Genomic DNA, 18555 nt, shown 5'->3' with positions numbered 1-18555 from the left:
AGCATTATCTACTCAAGGGGTGGGGAACCTTAGGCCCAGGGCAGAATCCAGTCCTGTGTTTCCGGCTGCCAGGACCATCTTCACAGTTTCCACAGACCATGCCCCTTACTAGCCTTGCTCTGTATCCTCCTTGGGCTCCTTTGCTTGGCTGGAATTGGCCTTCGAACTGTGATGAAGCCTCTAGCTTGCCTGGATGGAGAGGTGTGTGCAAATCCCTTGCTGCTGCTGCTGCATGGTTGGAATGTAGCCTACATCTCAAAGGCAAGAGTCACATGCATTGCTCTGCCTACGTTTGATTCTGGCTCCCAGAAGGTTCCCTATAAATGAAATGCAGCCCTTGGGTTAAAAAAGATTCTGTGCTCCACAGTTTCCAGGATCTTGGGCAAAGGTCTATCCTCTCCACCTGCTTTCTGATTATTTTAACTGGTGATGCCAGGGACTCACAATGAGCCCCTCTTTGGTACACAAGGTGACTGCTCTGCCTCTGAGCCTACAGCTTTTCTCCAAAGGCTCGTTCTCTTCTGATGCAAATTACAGGGCAAAGCTACCTGCTGTCTAATTTAGCTCAACAGGCTTAACCAGATTTCAGGCCATCTTGGTCTGTCCTTGTACCGATACATGAAAGACTTCCTTCCAAGTGGAGACAGTAATGTTCCATGTGGCTATGGCCTCGGTCGCATTGAATCTGTGAGCCAGGATTGGCCAGCTTTGTGGCTCTGGAGGTTGCCTCCTTTCCTGGAGATGGAAGTGAATGTGACTAGGTGGCATCTCCACACCTACCATTCCAGTAGTTTACTCCCACGTTGACAGGGCAGGAAAACTCCTGTTTTGTGTACTGTTTGCACTTCCACTTCACTGGAGGCTTAAGTGACTGGTGTTCTTTGCTGGAAGGAAGCAGCCATCAGGTAAGTGAGGTGGAGAGTAGATGGAGGGGGATGTTTTTAAAAGGTGGCTGTACCCAGTTATTTCTCCTGGGGAAGCTGGGAGTGCTTGCATTCTGAATCATTTCCTTCAACTTCTCATTTGAACATCTTGGAGGAAGCAGCCATAAGATACGTCTGACCACAAACTACCTCTGGCCAAGTGTCAGCTCTGTGAGTCTGGAAGGTGGCCAAGGCACGCAGGGGGAGAGGGATGTTTGTGGCCAGGCAGTGGTGGAGAACCATGGCACAGGATGGGAGGGAGAAGTGGGGGCTCAGAGGCAGGGTGGTTTTGGCAGGGTAGTGTAGTGGCTAGAGTGTCAGGCTAGAAGCTTGGAGACCAGATTTGAATCCCAAGTCAGTCATGAAACTCACTGGGTGACCTTGGGCCTGTCAGTGCTTCTCAGCCTAAGCTATTTTACTGTGAGCAATAAATGAGGAGAGGGAGAACCATGTGAGCCACCTTGAGCTCCATGGAGGAAATGCTGGGGTTATAAGTGCAGTCAGGAGTGCCAAGGGAGCTACATGGTCCCTGTCTGTGAGGGGGAAACAGGAGCAAGGAGCCGCATACCATACAGCTTTGGCTTTAGTGCTTAATAGTAATCAACATTTTTATCCCAGTCTTCCTCCAATGGAATCAGTAACATGGTGCCTCTTTTTGCCCTCACAACTACCCTGTGATGCAAGTCAGACTTGAGAAGCATTGACTAGCTGAAGGTCACCCAGCACGTTTGACCAGAGGCTTGGGCCCTGCCTCTAGGTCTGAAAGGCTAAACACTAGCACTGCTGCCTTATGCAGCAGGCTGTGGGAAGACTTCTGAGTGGGCGCCTCTTTGCATTCTTTCTCCTTAGTAAATACTATATTATTCCTTTGTTTTGACACAAATGTGTTTGGGATGGTCAGATGTTATTTGATCTAGGTGTAACTTCACAGGCTAGGACTTGTCAGCAGGCAGGCATTTTAGTTAAATTGGTAAATGTGGAAGGATTAGGTGGGGAATAGAAAGCCATGGTAGAAATAGGTATGGTGCTGACCACAAGGGCAGCCCTGGCAGCTTGGGTGCCTGGGAGAAGTTGCCTTCATCTATGAGTTGTGAAGGTGCTGCAGCCTCTTCCCAGTCTGCTTTAACCACTCTGGAATGCTCAGCCACGCTATTCCCAGCTCCTTGCTGTCATTAATGCCCATCGGAATTCCACTAGTTGTTGCTCTTGATTCTGTGTCTCTACTGTGCAGTTTACACATTCAGAAGTCTGTAAGGCTGCTTTTGTGCTGGAGAGAGCAGTGCAGCATTTTCTTGGCCAAACCTGTTGCATCTCCAGAAGGCCGAGATCTTAGTATGCTTATGTATTGTTTTCATGAACATTGCAGATACCCAATGAAACCTTCTAGTGATATCAGTGTCTCTTGAGAGAGTTGAGAAAATGCAATGTTATTTGAACTACTTTTAACCTCTGTTTAGCCTCCTGTAGTGAATGTGTGTCTGGTCTCAGTCAAGCCCCCATCTCTCCTCTTTTGGCTCACCCTTTGCCACTTGCTTTCACAGATTATAGGGAATGGGAGTGAGCAGCAACTGCAGAAAGAGCTTGAAGACGTCCTAATGGATCCCCCCATCGAAGACCAATCAAATGACCGAGAACACGAGGAGGAGGACAGCCATCATGATGGAGGAGAGGGAGATGAGCCAGTCCTCCTCGAGGCTTCTGCATCCTCCACAATTAACCCTGTGTCTGTGGCGGGACCCCAGAAACCTGATATGAGTTTGCCAGTGAAGCCAGCGCAGGGAGGTGAGAGAAATTTGGGGCAGGTGGGTGGGAAATGAGAGGGCACAACCGGGTCATGAGAAGCCTCTGAAAGAAAGAGAAGGAAGCACAGATGCAGAGCAAATCTGGGGTGAGTTTCTAAAGTCATTCCTTAATACACTCATATTGTGCCTTCCTGTCAAAATGACACTCAAGGCAGCTAACGAACAATTAGCTTGGGCAATAATGGAGAAAGCCAGCAGAAACACTCAAGGCAGCTGACAAATGGCAAGGGACAGCAGCTGGTCAACTAACTTCATGCAAAGGCCTTCTCTTTTGTATCTATCCTCTGAGGTTCAGAGGGTGAAGGCAGGGGACATGGGGAACTTTTCAGTGGCATCCACAATATAGAATTCCCTGCTCTGTAAGAGACCTGACCACTTCATAGGGAGTGTTTTACAAGGCAGGTCAAAATGGCCTTGTTCAAGCCTGTCTTTTATGAAACTGGGACCGGTGACTCTTCCTGGTCCTCCCTGGTGTTGTTCGTTACTTGGTTCTGATATTTTGGTTAGATATTTTGGTTGGGAGCTGCCCTAGGGGGTAGGCTTAAAAGGATGGAAAGTGCAGAATATAAATGTGTTACTAAGTCTTAACCTGCACAGCAGTAATGCCTAGGAACTTGACAATCTTGTTGAGGTTGAACCCTGCCAGATACAGCCTTTTGCACTTCTGTGGTGCTTTCTTGGAGAGGAGCAGAATACGCACAGCCTTTGTGTATCCTGAGCAGAGACTGGCCAGGGGGCTTCATTGTCCTTCCTAGCTGTTCTCTTCAGAACTGGTTTTTCCAATCATGGCTGGTCTTTCACAACCATTCCCTAAAGGGTGGGTTGCTTTTTAAGGGGGAAGGGGCCAATTTCAATCATTTATATCACTAAAGCTTCCCATTGGCACCCCTGCTTATCAAATAGGGTGCAAATAGTCATATCTGAGAGTCAGATTGGTTACACAGGAGAGACTCATTTTAACTTAATGTGAGTGGTAGAGGATACTGATCCAATTTAGCAATTTGATACACAAATTAACGGACTCCGCTTTTCTGCTGTTTTGTAGATTCCGAGGAGTCGAGTCCTTTTACTCCAGTTGCTGATGAGGACAGCGTTGTCTTCAGCAAGCTCACTTACTTGGGCTGTGCCTCGGTCAATGCTCCCAGGAGCGAGGTGGAGGCCCTGAGGATGATGTCCATCTTGCGAAGCCAGTGTGAGATTTCCGTGGACGTGACTCTTTCGGTTCCTAATGTGTCGGAAGGAACTGTGAGGTACTTTCCCACTTGTGGTGTGGCATTGGGGGAGGCTGTGTAGGGCCGCCTGTCGTTGGCAGTGGTGTTTTTTAGGACCTGCTTTGTATACTGTGGCAATAGTTTCTAAGTTGCCTCATGGTTACTATGGGGCAACATCAAGACAATCTTCTGAAAAGTGTCTTCTTTGATAAACTGGTTGTAAATTGTGGCTGTTTGTTTTCTTTTTTTTAAGTTTCATTTATTTGTATGCTGTTTGTCCACAGTGCTAAAGCAGTTTATCAAAGTACAAAACATTGGGGGTGGGGGTGGGGACACAACTTGCTATGGAACATGTCAGGGCATTCAAATAAGACAAAAAAAACATTTCAGGAAGCATAGGATAAATGCCAGTACAGCAAGCCCACAACTTACGCAGGGGTTACATTCTTGACATTATGCCTAAAGCCAAAATCACGTATAGTCAAAACACTTCAAGGTGAAATGGTGGGTGGGATTGCAAACGTCTTTTTCCCCAGTACCCAGCCCCTTCTTAATTTTTATAAATTATTTTCTGAAGCTTGTAAAGCTGAATGTACACAAGTTAAATGTGCGAACGTTGTGGGCTTACTGTATTGCAAAGAAATGAATCTAGATACAAGTACAGTGCAAAATCTTAAGTTAATGGGCAAAATAAATAAATAAAGCCAACCCGTACTGTAAGTAAGTGTGCGGTCTTGCTTCACTCCACGGTGACTGCAGCAGCCTGACTTAGATGCAGTTCAGTTGGGCTAGGGATCTTCTCACCAGGCTAGATGGTTCACCGCCAACTCTCTGGTTTCTTGTCCAAAGGCATTTGCCAGCAGCAGAAACGCAGGTGGGTGGTGGGGAAGTCAGTGAAGGGAAGTTCACTCCCCCAGCCTCCCAGGTGTTCTGGTGGCTAGTGCTGGCTTTTCTGTGCTAGCACTGATTTTACTATTTTTCAGATAACAGGTGTTAAACTCAAACAAGAAATCTATAAATGGGAGAATGGAGGCATAATTATTGTCTAGTCTGCTCCTGCAACTTCTGATTTATGTGGACGGAAGATTTTAATAACAGCAAAAGAACAGAACTCTTTTTAAAATTATCTGTAATGTCCAGTGGAAGGAATTCAGTGTAGCACTATGGCAGTTATTCCAACAGAGCAAGCAATTCAGCTTATCCCATGCTGTTCTGAGGGTTCTCCTACCCCCGAAGCCAATTGGGGGTGGGAGGAGAGATAGGGAAAGTCATGTTGCCTTAGTGGAAGTCTTTGCTAGTGGGAGTGAGGGCCTAATGATGTCCTCTCTGCCCTCCAATCAGTGAACCTGGCATTTACAAATATAATACTCTTGGGATGGTACAGAGTGATTCAAGAGAGTCGGGAATAAATTCATATTTTCAAAGCCATCCCATAGATCATGATGGGCGTCAAGTATGAACAGTCCTCCATCAGGGAAACGTGTGTCTTTGAAAACCACATTTGCTTCCTTTAAGGAGAGCTGTAAAAGCATTCAGTAAGAAAGAAAGCAGAAACACAGAAGGTGCACTTCTGAATATGAGCTAAATTGCTCAATTTAGATCCATTTTTAGCCTATTAGAAAAGATTTTGCTCACTTAAATTGACCAGTTAATTAGTTAAAGATTGGATCCAGCATTAAACTACTTGCAGCTTGTCTGTCTTCAAGGTGAAGCATTTGCAGCTCACACCTTCATTTCCCCCTTTTGCTCTGCAGGCTGCTAGAACCCCCAACGAACAGCGAAATAGCCAACTATCCCATTTACAAGATCCTGTTCTGTGTGCGGGGACACGACGGGACTCCAGAAAGCGACTGCTTCGCTTTCACTGAAAGCCATTACAACTCAGAGCTCTTCAGAATTCATGTCTTCCGGTGTGAAATCCAAGAAGCTGTAAGTTCAGCATCTGCTTTGCCTTTGTTGATGCTCCTGCCTTGCATGTGGAAGATCCCAGGTTTTGTCCCTGGCATCTCCAGAGAGATCCTGTATAGAAACCCTGGAGAGTCGCTGCCAATCAGTGTGGACAATACTGAGCTGGAAGGATCAGTGGTCTGAATCAGTATTAAGGCAGCTAGGTGTATTTCATTTATTAATTAAATTTATGTCCTCCTCTTCCCGCCAAAGAAGGAATCTCCTTCGTATAATGTCAGTACCTTCTTAGTGATACTTGGTAACCCTGATGATACAGATCTTCTGCTTCCAGCCATTTATTTGTGCTGACAGTTTAGCATCATACTATGCTTCATAGTGGGTAAAACCTCAGCGCCTAGGACTTGCCGATCGCATGGTCGGCGGTTCGAACCCCCGCGGCGGGGTGCGCTCCCGTCGTTCGGTCCCAGCGCCTGCCAACCTAGCAGTTCGAAAGCACCCCTGGGTGCAAGTAGATAAATAGGGACCGCTTACCAGCGGGAAGGTAAACGGCGTTTCCGTGTGCTGCGCTGGCTCGCCAGATGCAGCTTCGTCACGCTGGCCACGTGACCCGGAAGTGTCTTCGGATGGTGCCGGCTCCCGGCCTCTAGAGTGAGATGAGTGCACAACCCTAGAGTCTGTCAAGACTGGCCCGTACGGGCAGGGGTACCTTTACCTTTACCTTTTATGCTTCAGTTATTCTGGGCTGGGCTCATTAAACTCTGACTGTGATCAGGTCTTTCTTCTCTGCGTTGATAACGAGCAGTGTTGCTGAGAAGGATTTCAAGATATGCACTTGCAAGATGGAATAATTTGTTAGATTTTGGCACAAATTTCTGATTTGGCTCATAGTCACAGACTTGGGCTGCAGCCTTGTGTACACTTAACACAGTAGGACTTCCTTCTGAAAGGCCATGCATAGAATTGCACTGTTGAAGGAAGCCATGGTAGAGGTCTTCCATTCAGGCACCAAATTCAAAGAGTGAGGCTGAGCAACTGACGGGAGTTTGGAGAATCCTAATGAAAGCGGAAAAGCATATCCTATCAAAACAAACAGAGTGGGTGTAATGTAGCAGTTACAAGAGCCGCCTTCAACCTGGTGTGCTCCAGAGGTTCTGGACTACAATTTCTGCCATGCCTGGCCATTAATCTCTGCTAGGTGGAGCTGGTGGAGTTGTAGTCCAAAGCCTCTGGAAGGCACTAGGTTGGGGAAAACTACATTAGAGTTTCTCACCAGCCCTGTGTTGAAACCCTCATTAACTTCAAAAGTGCACTGGATAGCTGCTAAGCCAGTCACGAACTCACTCCACCCTCAGAAATAACAAAAGAGCTGTTTCCCTAACTCTGCTCCCCACTAGGAATCCCAGCTGCTGACTTTCTTTCTCTCTGGCTCTTCGTGTCCACAGGTGAGTCGGATCCTGTACAGTTTTGCCACCGCCTTCCGCCGCTCTGCCAAACAAACCCCGCTTGCTGCTCCCTCTGCCCCGCAGACACCAGACAGTGACATATTTACTTTCTCCGTTTCTCTGGAAATAAAAGAAGATGATGGGAAAGGATATTTCAGGTGTGCTTTCCCCTCTTCATTTGATGCTTCTCTCCAGAACCCATTTCAACATGAAATATGGTCCAAGTTATTTTTAGCTGGGTTTTAAAATGCTTTTTAAAGAATTGTTTTATGTTGCTTGAAATGGTCTTTATGTGGATGTAGTCTGATTTTATTGTGTTAACCTTTTAAAAATGGTATATTTTATTTTTTATGAATGATGCAGGGGGTGTGGTTAATGAGGGGTCAGTAAACGGGAAGCTAAAATGGGTGATAGCTGACTAAGTTATTCCCAGAGTAGACCCATTGAAATAAATATGGACTTCGTTGGCTACCATCCAATAAAAATGAAGCACATTGTCTGAAATCAGGTATGGGAATTTTATGTGCTGTTTTCTTCTGGCTTGGACTTTGTTCAGTAGTGGCCCTTTTTGTTAAGAAGGGAAGAGCCACCGTGCAGCTGGATCGGGGGGCTGGATCCTGGCCCTGACAGGGCAACACTCTGGGGCAGACGTTCAGGACCCCTCCCAGCAGAAGGAGTAGGAAGGCCTCACAAAGGCCCCAGGGCTGGCCAACCATATTTTTAAAGTGAAGTAATATACCTTACTGCCTAAAGAGGAGGGCCTCCTAAGACCACAACGGGGAACTGTGCCCCTCCAGGTCTCCCTTGAGACCATAAGAAGAGCCTTGTTGGAAAGGGAAATATAAAAATAAGAGAGAAGGTAAAAAAGTGCTTATAGAAATGCTAAGATTAAAGTAAATATATATGGAAGTCAGGAAGAGGGGCGGGAGGGGGTTGATGCTCTGGTAAGAGTGAGGTTTGAGTTTATTGACGTATGTATGGATATTGTGATTACAAAAATAGAAAATGTAATATTATTTTTTTTTTTAAAAAAAAGCAGAAGAGCCTTGTTGTATCAGGCCAGTGGCCCATCTTGTCCAGCCTCCTTCCCTCAAAGCGGTTTTTTCCCCATTGGATACATGCTGGAGATACTGGTCTCTTGACCTTGTTGCATTTGAGCGCCCATTGCCAAGCCCAGAAAACTTAAGACCTGTATCCTTAGCTTGCTTTATCTAGTGACCACCCTTTTTTCCTTCTGATGTGCACTGCCTTTGGAGTCATAGAGCTGTGAGGCCACCTGCTGTTCATTCTTGTCATAGCAGCTCTACATGTGTCAAACAGACTGGTGGCTGAGCAAAAAGAAATTGCCTTTTTAAAATCTTGGTGCCTCTTTTAAAAGAGAGTGCTGTGCGTATTGTTGATAGGAAGCTACATTCTAGTACGTCTTAGGTTTTTTGTTTTTTAAAAAAACCCAGTCTACAATTACCACCTCAGCTAAATCTTAGATCTTCTCACCCCATTCTCGGGCTTCCAGTTCCTTATGTTTTCATTCCTCTACACTTTACTGTTTGTTCTCCAATATTGGTTGGAACACTTATTTCCTACCATCCTTCCATACCCTGCTGCAATCAGACTCTAAAAAGCCTTTTCAAGCCTAATTGGTGTTGTGGTATGAGTGTGTGTGTCCTGGAGATTAATTCTTGCCTCCCTAGCTGCTGTTTTCCATTAAGACTACCCACCACCCTCAATATGCTTGAAAGAAACTATAAACACTGATTTCCCCCCCCCCCCAGCCTTATTTCAGGTGTGGGATGGAGAGCAAGAGAGAGGTGTGTGAGATTTCAAATACTGGTGATTCCTGTTTTAGGGCATGCTGTTGTCCTTGTCGAATCACCAACTCTCTTAGATTTCTGGACTCACCAGGCTGTGAAAACTCTCACTTGCCTACTGATTCTGTTCTCAAATTTGTGACTACAAATAAGAGGACCGTGTGAATATTTCCCTTTTTGACCACAGTGCTGTGCCCAAAGACAAGGACCGGCAGTGCTTTAAACTGCGCCAAGGCATCGACAAGAAGATCGTCATTTACGTACAACAGACAACCAACAAAGAACTGGCAATTGAAAGGTAACTTTGTGTCTATTTCCTCTGAAGAGCTTTGGTGGGCATTCAGGAAGGGGCATCTTTGGTGGTGGCCCCACACCCAAGTAAGATCAGACAGGCCCCCTCCCTGCTGCCCCCATCATTCAGCCCACACACTGAGGTTCCCTCACTGCAAGAAGTTACAGGGAACCAGGCAGAAGGCCTTCTTGGTAGTGGTGCTCTCCTGTGGAATGCCCTCCCATCAGATGTCAAGGAGATAAAGAACTACACAACTTTTAGAAGACATCTGAAGGCAGCTCTGTATAAGGAAGTTTTTAAACGTTTGATGTTTTATTGCGTTTTTATGTCTGTTGGAAGCCACCCAGAGCGGTTGGGGCAACTCAGTCAGATAGGTGGGGTACAAATAATAAAGTTGCTGTTATGTGGAATGCTGAAATGCTGCTAACATTTATTCTTACTGTGCTTGGTGGATTGTAGGGGGTTTTGTGTGTGCTGGCATTTTTAAGGTTTGGAGTTGTGTTGAGTTTTGAATGGTGTCTTTTGTATTGTGTTCACCGCTTTGTGATGAGACTCTCTTGAAAAGCATGATAAAATCTATAAAATAAGTACAATGTATGTTCTGACTTGTAAAGTACTATTGAGCTGAAAATCTCCTCTAACCCTGCTGCCCAGTTCCTCATTTCAATTCTTCTCTAAGAGCTGATGGGGCAGTTGTTAAACAGTTTAGTACATACTGTGGTTTTTCTCCACCAATGTACCCCATAAAATCTGACTACCTTTTTCAGAACTACCTGTTCTGCATGGAAATGGTTGCTAGAGGTTGGCTTTTTTTCTTTTTAAATCACAGGTGTTTTGGCCTCCTCCTTAGCCCTGGGAAGGATGTGCAGAGTGGCAATATGCACCTGTTGGATCTGGTAAGGTGCCCTTCAGTTTCCAGAGATTTCCCCCTCAAATAGCCCCACTAAATGACATGTTGCTTGTGTGTTTCCAGGTGATTTCAAGTGTATTTTGTGATGTGATCTAGCAGAGCCTATGGGCTTTGTTTTAACTCACCCTGTTCTGTGGTTTTAGGAGTCTATGGGCAAAAGTTCTGATGGGAAGTCCTATGTCATCACTGGGAGCTGGAACACAAAGTCTCCACACTTCCATAAACTGAATGAAGAAACACCGAAAGGTTTGTGATCAGTGACTTTTCTGTTTGGGTCAGATTGCTTGAGATGTGTAAGTTGTTTCCTGTATATTTTCCTAGATATGTGTGCAATGATCAGTGGCCAATCCCAGATAGTCGAATGTAGGGAATCTTTTTCCTATCGAGGACCTCATTCCGTCTGGGGTCGTCTGTTCAGAGCCACATACTGACAGTGGGTGGAGCCGGAGACTTAAGTTTTCTGGATAAACTAACCTTGAAATAAGACTGCCTTTTATCAGTTTTCACCATGGCTGTTTCACATTAGAATTGCTAGTCCCCTGCAGGTCTAGGTGGGTGTAAGCTCCACTGAGTTAGATTGGAGTACACTCAAAGAAGCATACAGAGGATTTCTTGTTAGTACTATAGTGGACTGATACAATTACTGTTCTGCGAAGCAAGTGAAATTAATTCCTTTCTGACTTTAGTTAAAGCCTACTTGTTTGTTGTCATGCTTTTATAAAATCAGGAAGAATAGGAAGGAAGGAACTTGGATGGGATGGAAGAATGGGGTAACTTCAGAAGCGTTTGAGGGCCACAAAAAAGTGAAATCCAGGAGTGCACCTGGTCCCAAGTCAGCAAGTTGCCAACCTGTTTTGTCAAGAATGTTTTGTCAAGCTGAGATGGCATTGAGTCAGGGTGCATGTGTGTGTGTGGCATGGAGACGTAATTGATGTCTCTGTGTTCTAACCCTTCAAGCCAGACTCTGGAAGACAGTTCAGGTGGGAGCAATGGCAGGAGGATAGCACCAAAACGATAGGACAGCCCACATAAGATGTGAAGCAGATGCTGGGAAATGTAATTCCCCTTGCTGGGAGATGACTTTGTTTCTGGACTCCATTTAAAATACTGGCTGTGAGCTACAACATTGCCTGGTTTATGGAGTGTACCAGGTTCTCTGTCATGGGCTAGTTAAGGTGGGGGTGAGGAACCTCCAGGCCGCAAGCCAATCTTGGCCCACCAAGATGAGGTTTGGCCTGCAAGACCTTTTCCTACAAACCACACCTACCTGTCCCTCAGCTGAAATGACTCATGATGGACAGGAAGGTGGGGTTCAATTCTGCTTTGGCTGTGCAGACAGGGACTTGCAGCCCAAAGTAGGATCTAGCCCTCCTACTCCTAGTCAGCTGAAGAGCAGGGGCTAAATCCTACTCAGTTTTGGCTGCTCATGCTGGTTCTCTGCTGGGAACAGGCACACACAGTCAAGGCACTTTGATATTTTTTAATGAATATCAATTTAAAAATATTTTTTTATCAATAGATAAATAAGGCAAGCAAAAAGAAAGAAGCAGAAACAGTGCTGGAAAAATCCCCTCCATTGCCTTTGCCAAATGCTCTGCAAACTTCGCTCCCCGCCCCACTTTCAAGATTGAAGTGAGATAGGGGAGAGGCCTGAAAAAGCCTTTGCAAATTGTCTCCCTCTTCCCTTTTAAATTCCCAATCTCAGGGACTTTAAAGGGAAGAGAGAGGATGCTTACAGAAACCTTTAAAAGTCTCTTTCTATCCACTCCCCTTTCCTTGCAATCTCTGTCTGATATTAAATGGGATGGGGAGACGTGCAAATGTTTTGAGATCACAGTAAAAGTGATTTTAACAGGTGGGGAAAATGTGAGGTATTTTATATGTAATAATAATAATAATAATAATAAATAATAATAATTTACTACAACAACAACTTTCAGCTACAGTGCTGTTCACCCTTAACCTGGGAATAACCCCGCTTGGTCACCATGGTATGGATGTACCTGGGGTTTGGCTACCTGTGTCTAGGACACACTGGCATGGTCGATTTGGGCCACAGGCACAGGGCAAGGGCTGTGTTGAATGGCCTAAGGGGAAACACCAGCTTCCCTGCTTCCTCTCCTTAGACAAAGTGCTGTTCCTGACCACGGCTGTCGACTTGGTGATCACTGAGGTGCAGGAGCCTGTGCGGTTCCTCCTGGAGACCAAAGTCCGTGTGTGCCCTGCCAGCGAGAGGCTCTTCTGGCCTTTCAGCAAGCGGAGCTCCACAGAGAACTTCTTCCTGAAGCTGAAGCAGGTAACGCTTGTGGGTCCCATCCTTAGTGGTGTGGATATTGTGGGGCGGGCCCTTTCGTTCCTTCCCTAACTCTGTGGTCCTTTGAGTTATGTTCGTCTGGGACTCTGGTCTCGCACAGAGGAGAAAGCTAAACTTTTGGACCTGGTGCCGTTTGAGGGCTTGAGCCCAGCTCTTGCGCAGGCAGTCCTTCCCACCTATCGCTGGGAGGGTTGGGAGAGGCTGTGTTTATGCATCTTTTCCCTTCTTACGCAGCCCAGGGATGGGCAGAGTTGCTTCCTTCCTTGGAATGCCAAGTGGGGCTGCAACCTTCTCTGAGCTTCTTGGGTTGGTGGGTGTCCTGGTGTGTCAGTTAAAAGTTCAAAGTTCAAGTGATGGGAAATGACTTTCTGGAGATACTTGGCTAGCCAGTGTGCAGTGTCCATTGGAGCCTCAGTCTCTCTCTGCCCCTCTCCTCCTTCCCTCCCTCATAAACCCCAAGGATGACAGTGATCCCAGACTATAACCTACCTAACCTACCTCACAGGATTGCTTTGAGGATGAAATGGGGAGAAAGAGCATCATGTACGCCACCTTGAGCTCATTGGGGGGAAAGGGGAGATGTGAATCAAATAAATAGTACGGGTGGCATCTGATTGACACACAACCCCTGACACACACATCCTTTTCAGCCCTGGAAAGGGGTGCGGAATGGGCTTACACACGACTGCTGACGCGCATAGTGACCCAGAATACAACCCCACACAAATGGGGAGTTGCTTGTAAATCAAAGGACGATGATTGCAGCACATTTGAGGTTCCACTGGAGAAGTGGAACTTCATGCCTTGGCACGTTGGACAGGGGTGTGTGGGAAGTCTTTGAGGTTATGTTCTCCTCTCTTGAAGGTGAAATGTGGAGAAGTTTGAACAATTGCTTCTCTTGGCTATAAATATTTCTCGGCCCTAAAAGCATAAGCCTTGTTAATTTAAGGAAGTTTATCTTACTGAGCTAATTCTGTTGGCTCTTGTCTCGCTCCACCCACTCTCATTGTGAGGCTTGTTATCTCATTTGGTCTTGGCTTGTTCTCAGCCCCAATCTGATTCTTTACAAGGACCAGGCTCATCTTGGGTGTTGTGGGCGGAGGGGCACTGCTTTGTTTTGGGGTATTTCTTTTGAAGAGGTGCTAAAGAGATTTTGCCTGATAAACCTCCAAAGAGAACCTGATTCTTACAGACATCTGAGCAGCCATGCTGCAAGTGGTTAAGGGTGTATGCTTATCTTTATTTACCAGTGGTGTTGGAATTTTACCAGTGGCGGCAGCCTGGTGAAAAGAATAACTCACTTTTTCCAGAAAAAAATGAAGCCTGAGCTTAATTTTTGGAAATGGTTTCTGTTGGGGGGGGGGAACCATCTTGGACCTGGTTGTAAGGCAGGAACTCTGAACAGTGAATCAGAGGTTGAAATGAAAATATTTTAATTTTATTTATTTATTATTACCTTTTTATCCCACCAAGGAGTTCAAAGGGGCATATATGGTTCTCTGCCTCCTCATTTATCCTCACATCCAACCCTATAAGGTAGGTTAGGCTGAAAGACCTGGCTGGCTGAAGGTCACTCGCTGAGCTCTGTAGCTGAGTGAGGACTTGCACCCTCATCTCCTAGGTCCTAGTCCCAACACTTGAACCACAAAAAGCATCTCAGCCTCCCCCAGAAGGTCCATAGGTCTTGTCTTGCTGCCTTATAGAAGGCAGTTGGAATCCCCCCTCCCCAAGCATTAAGGAGCTAGAACATAGCGGAATCTGTATCCGGGGCAGTTGTCTGAATTCCACATACCTCCCTCTTCTCCCCCTCCCCCATTCCTGCCCTCTTGCTCCTATGCATCAAGGCTTTCTGAGAGGAGGAGCAAAGCGCTTTAACATAAAGTTTTGCCATTTTGGCCACAGAGCAAAGGACCTTTGGCAGATGTCTCTCTGGAATCCGGAAAGACTAACCAAAATTATTTTCTTTATCCCTCCTCTGTGGTTGTTGAATAGGAATAATTTCTTCCTCCTGTGCCTTCTCACAGATATATACAGAAAGTTGCTTGCGAGTCTGTCTAGGCATTTCTTGTCAAGCTCTTCCACAGTGCTGAAACCTAATCTGCCCTGTATCCTTCAGATAAAGCAGAAGGACCGGAAGAACAGCACAGACACACTCTATGAAGTCATATGCCTGGAGAGTGAGTCAGAAAGGGAGAGGAGAAAAACCACCGCGAGCCCAGTGCTCCGCCTGCCACAGTCTGGATCTCAGGGCTCCATGATCCCATCCCCACCAGAGGATGATGAAGAGGAAGGTAAGAAGGGACTAGCTGTGTCCCTCCGAAGCAGAGCAAGCAGATGGCTTTGTCAAGACTGCCCCTTGCTGTGAATCAGCTAAAGGTTTGCTGCAGAGAAGGTTACAAACGCGTTATGTGTTTGGGCTTGGACGATGTATTGATATATCACCCAGGACTGATTTGAGGGCCAGATCACAATGGCGTCTTCACCTGGCAGTACATCATGGGTGGGGTTTGCTGGCTGGCACCTAACCTTCATTCTCCACCTGCCTCCTTCCTCCCTGCGCCAGGTGCTAGTGGCAGCTGTTTCATCCCAGCACCTTGCAGGTCTGGGGTCGATGCTCCTTCCTATCAACATGGTGATGTATCACTATATCACGATGTTTAGCTGGTGATACATTGTGATGTTGAAAACCTGATATTGCACAGCCCTATACAGTCATACCTCGGGTTGAATGTGCTTCAGGATGAGCGCTTTTGGATTGCGCTCCGCGGCGACCCGGAAGTAATGGAGTGCGTTACTTCTGGGTTTCGCCGCTCGCGCATGCGCAGATGCTCAAAATGACGTTGCACGCATGCACGGAAGCGGCAAAACGTGACCCGCGCATGCGCAGACGCACCGTCGCATCTTACGTTCCATTCAGGATGTGAACGGGGCTCTGGAACGGATCCCGTTCGTATCCCAAGGTACCGCTGTATGTGTTTTTACTGAAGGCTTCAAAGCTGAAGGTAACTGCAGATACTACTACTGTTCTTCTACAGCAGCTTAGCACAACCTGGGTGCCTTCCCTAGGCTTGGGGCTACTGCAACTTCAGTCTAAAACATCTGGAGGGCACCAGGTTGGGCAAGGCTGCATTCGGTTGACTTAATCTGCTTTTCCTTTTCCTCTACCATACTAGCATTCCCAATGCTTTCATGAAGCCAAAAGTCGTATTTGGCAGATACCTATCTAGCGGTGATCCCTTCACTGCAGGGGGTTGGACTAGAGGACCTTTGAGGACCTAAGTGATCTGCTAAGAGCTCTTACTGGTGCTTTCAGTGCAGGCCTTTGTTCTGGGCTGGCAAGTGCTGGTGGGGCTAGGAGGGGCATAGGCAGTGTGTGCGTGCACGTGTATGGTCAGGGTGGTGGTCAGTTTCTGCTCTCTAGTTTGTGTGGTTAATTGACCATGACTGTAGAGCATGAGTGGGGAACCTCAGGCCTGGTGGCTGAATTGAACCCTCCAGGTCTCTGTCCAGCCCTTAGGGCTCCCCACAGGCTGCGTCCTGCTCAGGTGCTTTTCCCACTTGCTTCCAGGGATAGAGGTTTGTGTGAGCCTGTTTTGATGAGTGTGTAGAAACCTCTGACTTTTGCATGGCTGGAATGCAGCATACAGTACAAAAGAAGAGCCAAATATGTTGCTGCACCCACTCTGTTTCTGGCTCGCAGACCTAGAAGGCTACGCATGAGAGAAAGAGAGCTGCCTTCTGCCTGGAAAGGGCTCCCCATGCCCAGCATCTTTTCCTGCTCCGCGGCATAAAATAGGGATGTGTTGTTTCCCCCCCTCTTCTGGCTTGGGCTGAACCACCCTGCTGTCTGTGCCATGTTTGCACTGGTTAAGCCTGATCCAACAGGTGCAGCGCATCCTAGTATTTCCTTCTAAATGGAGGTCAGAAATGCTCTCATGTCCCCTTCCTCTGCGTGGGTTTTGTGTCTTACAGATAACGACGAGCCTCTCCTGAGTGGTTCTGGAGACGTTTCCAAAGAGTGTGCAGAGAAAATCCTTGAGACATGGGGAGACCTCTTGTCCAAATGGTAAGCAGGTTCACCCCTCTATTGTGAACCAATCTCTTTGAAGAAGCTTATGGTTGAGAGTAAGGCAGGCAAGACAATGACAAAGAGACAGGCAGGTAAGGGCACTGGAGGCTGCCACACACTGGATCCATTCTGTCCTAGCCAGCTTGTGCTTCTTGCTACCTGATATGCCCCTTGAAGGCTGCTGGGCAAGAGAGGTCAACTTCCACCCACTGCCACTTCCCACACATGGTAGACAAGCCAGCTGAGAGTGGAAGGCTTACCTGGGCTGCTGCAGACTCCTCTTGCCAGCATCCTTGCCTGGAAGTCCCCTGCTGCCATGAGCCCTGCCAGCCAGTCCTCATTCATCAGCCTCTGTTGAATGGTTGTTCTGTGCCCGTTTGCATGCCTTGGAACTGCTCCCCTCAATTTATGAGCATGGGGCACTTGGATGTTGAGGCCTTCCAAACTGCCTCAGAAGGTGGTGGACTCTCCTTCATTGGAAGTTTTTAAGGGGAGGTTGTATGGCTGTGTGTCATTGAGGCTTTAGCTGAAATTCAGAGGGTTGCAATAGATGATCCTCAGAGTCCCTTCCAACTCTTCAGATCTGTGATTCTACTTACATGCACACTGTTTTTTTTCTGTGAACCTACCTGCCAAATATGTTCCAATGTGGGCCTGGTCCCCCTCCCACCTTTCTGAATACATGAATGTGCTTCCTCCACGTTTCTAAAATGATAGATCTGTCATCCTTTTTAAAAAGAGCATGGATTTGTTTAATTATTTTTTTTAAAAAAACATTTATATACAAAAATATGTTACAGTGGTTTATAACAATAAAAAACATAAAACCAATCAATAACATCTTGAAAAGTTAAAAAGAATTTAAAAGCAAAAAGAAACTAGAAACAAATACCAGCAGATCTTATTTGCCTGCATAGGTCTTGTAGAACAGAAAAGTTTTCGGCAGGCCTTTAAAAGTTGGCACAGAAGGCTCCTGAAGAATCAACAGTCGCAGGGTGTTCCTCATGACTGGGCTGATGGCACTAAAGGCTCAATTTCTTGTTGTGAAATGAGCCTCACCAACTCAGGGAATGGCCAAAGATGCTCCTGCAGCTGATCTCAGTGATTGAGCTGGGATAGAAGGGTTCAGGTGATTCCTGAGCTAGGCTGGACCCTAGTTGTTCAGGACTTTGCAAATCAATTCAAGTACCTTGAACCTGGGTCAGTAACAGATGGGCAGCCAGTGCAGCCATTAACCATGGTGTCACATGTTCTTGAGGAGAGGCTCCCATCAGCAATCTGGCTGCAGCATTCTGCACTAGCTGGAGCTGCTGAACCAGACCCAAGGGCAGCCCCACATATAGAGCACATTACAGTCATCTAGTCCTGAGGTTACCAGTGCCTGGACTGCAGTGGTCAGACTATCTCTGTCCCAGAACAGGTGTAGTTGGCGAACCAGATGAAGCTGGTAAAAGGCACTCCTAGCCACAGAGGACACCTAGGTCCCAGTAATAAAGGTGTATCCAGGAGTACCCTCAAACTATGCACTTTCTCCATCAGAGGGGATGCAACCCCATTCAGGACAAGTAACTTGCCAATTTCCAGAATGTGGGAACCACCCAGTCAAATAACCTTTGTTTTCCCAGAATTCAACTGCTGTATCTGGACACTGGTCCAAAGTGTTCACAGCCTCCCTGGTTCAGATGTTGCAGAGAAGTAGAGCTGTATATCATCAGAATACTGGTGACACCTTGCCCCCAAACTCCTAATGGCAGCTTCCAAGAGCTTCACGTAGATATTAAATAGCACAGATTCAGTGCTACTCTCTGGACATGAATTTGATGTGAATGGAACCACTGTAAAACAGTACCTCCGATGCCCACCTCACTAAGTCTAT

At 46.6% G+C, this 18555-nt stretch overlaps 1 protein-coding gene across 3 annotated transcripts in view; it reads left to right on the top strand.

Moving 5' to 3' along the window:
* Nucleotides 1-18555, top strand: part of RABGAP1 (RAB GTPase activating protein 1) — a 96126-nt gene that overhangs the window by 19426 nt on the left and 58145 nt on the right. For 2 of the 3 annotated variants that reach the window (XM_080990851.1, XM_080990850.1), the window contains 10 exons: nucleotides 2465-2705; nucleotides 3771-3975; nucleotides 5691-5865; nucleotides 7287-7444; nucleotides 9282-9392; nucleotides 10216-10282; nucleotides 10440-10542; nucleotides 12423-12592; nucleotides 14727-14901; nucleotides 16583-16676. In XM_080990851.1, the coding sequence (XP_080846977.1) occupies nucleotides 2519-2705; nucleotides 3771-3975; nucleotides 5691-5865; nucleotides 7287-7444; nucleotides 9282-9392; nucleotides 10216-10282; nucleotides 10440-10542; nucleotides 12423-12592; nucleotides 14727-14901; nucleotides 16583-16676 (1445 nt within the window). In that variant the 5' untranslated portion in view covers nucleotides 2465-2518. Of the gene's footprint in view, nucleotides 1-881; nucleotides 906-2464; nucleotides 2706-3770; nucleotides 3976-5690; nucleotides 5866-7286; nucleotides 7445-9281; nucleotides 9393-10215; nucleotides 10283-10439; nucleotides 10543-12422; nucleotides 12593-14726; nucleotides 14902-16582; nucleotides 16677-18555 lie in introns of those variants that run through there. The other variant, XM_080990852.1, reaches the window with a different exon arrangement.

The sequence above is a fragment of the Podarcis pityusensis genome (assembly GCF_964106645.2).
Source record: "Podarcis pityusensis genome assembly, chromosome: Z".
NCBI classification, from domain to species: Eukaryota; Metazoa; Chordata; class Lepidosauria; order Squamata; family Lacertidae; genus Podarcis; species Podarcis pityusensis.
This window is presented reverse-complemented; position numbering and strand designations above follow the sequence as displayed.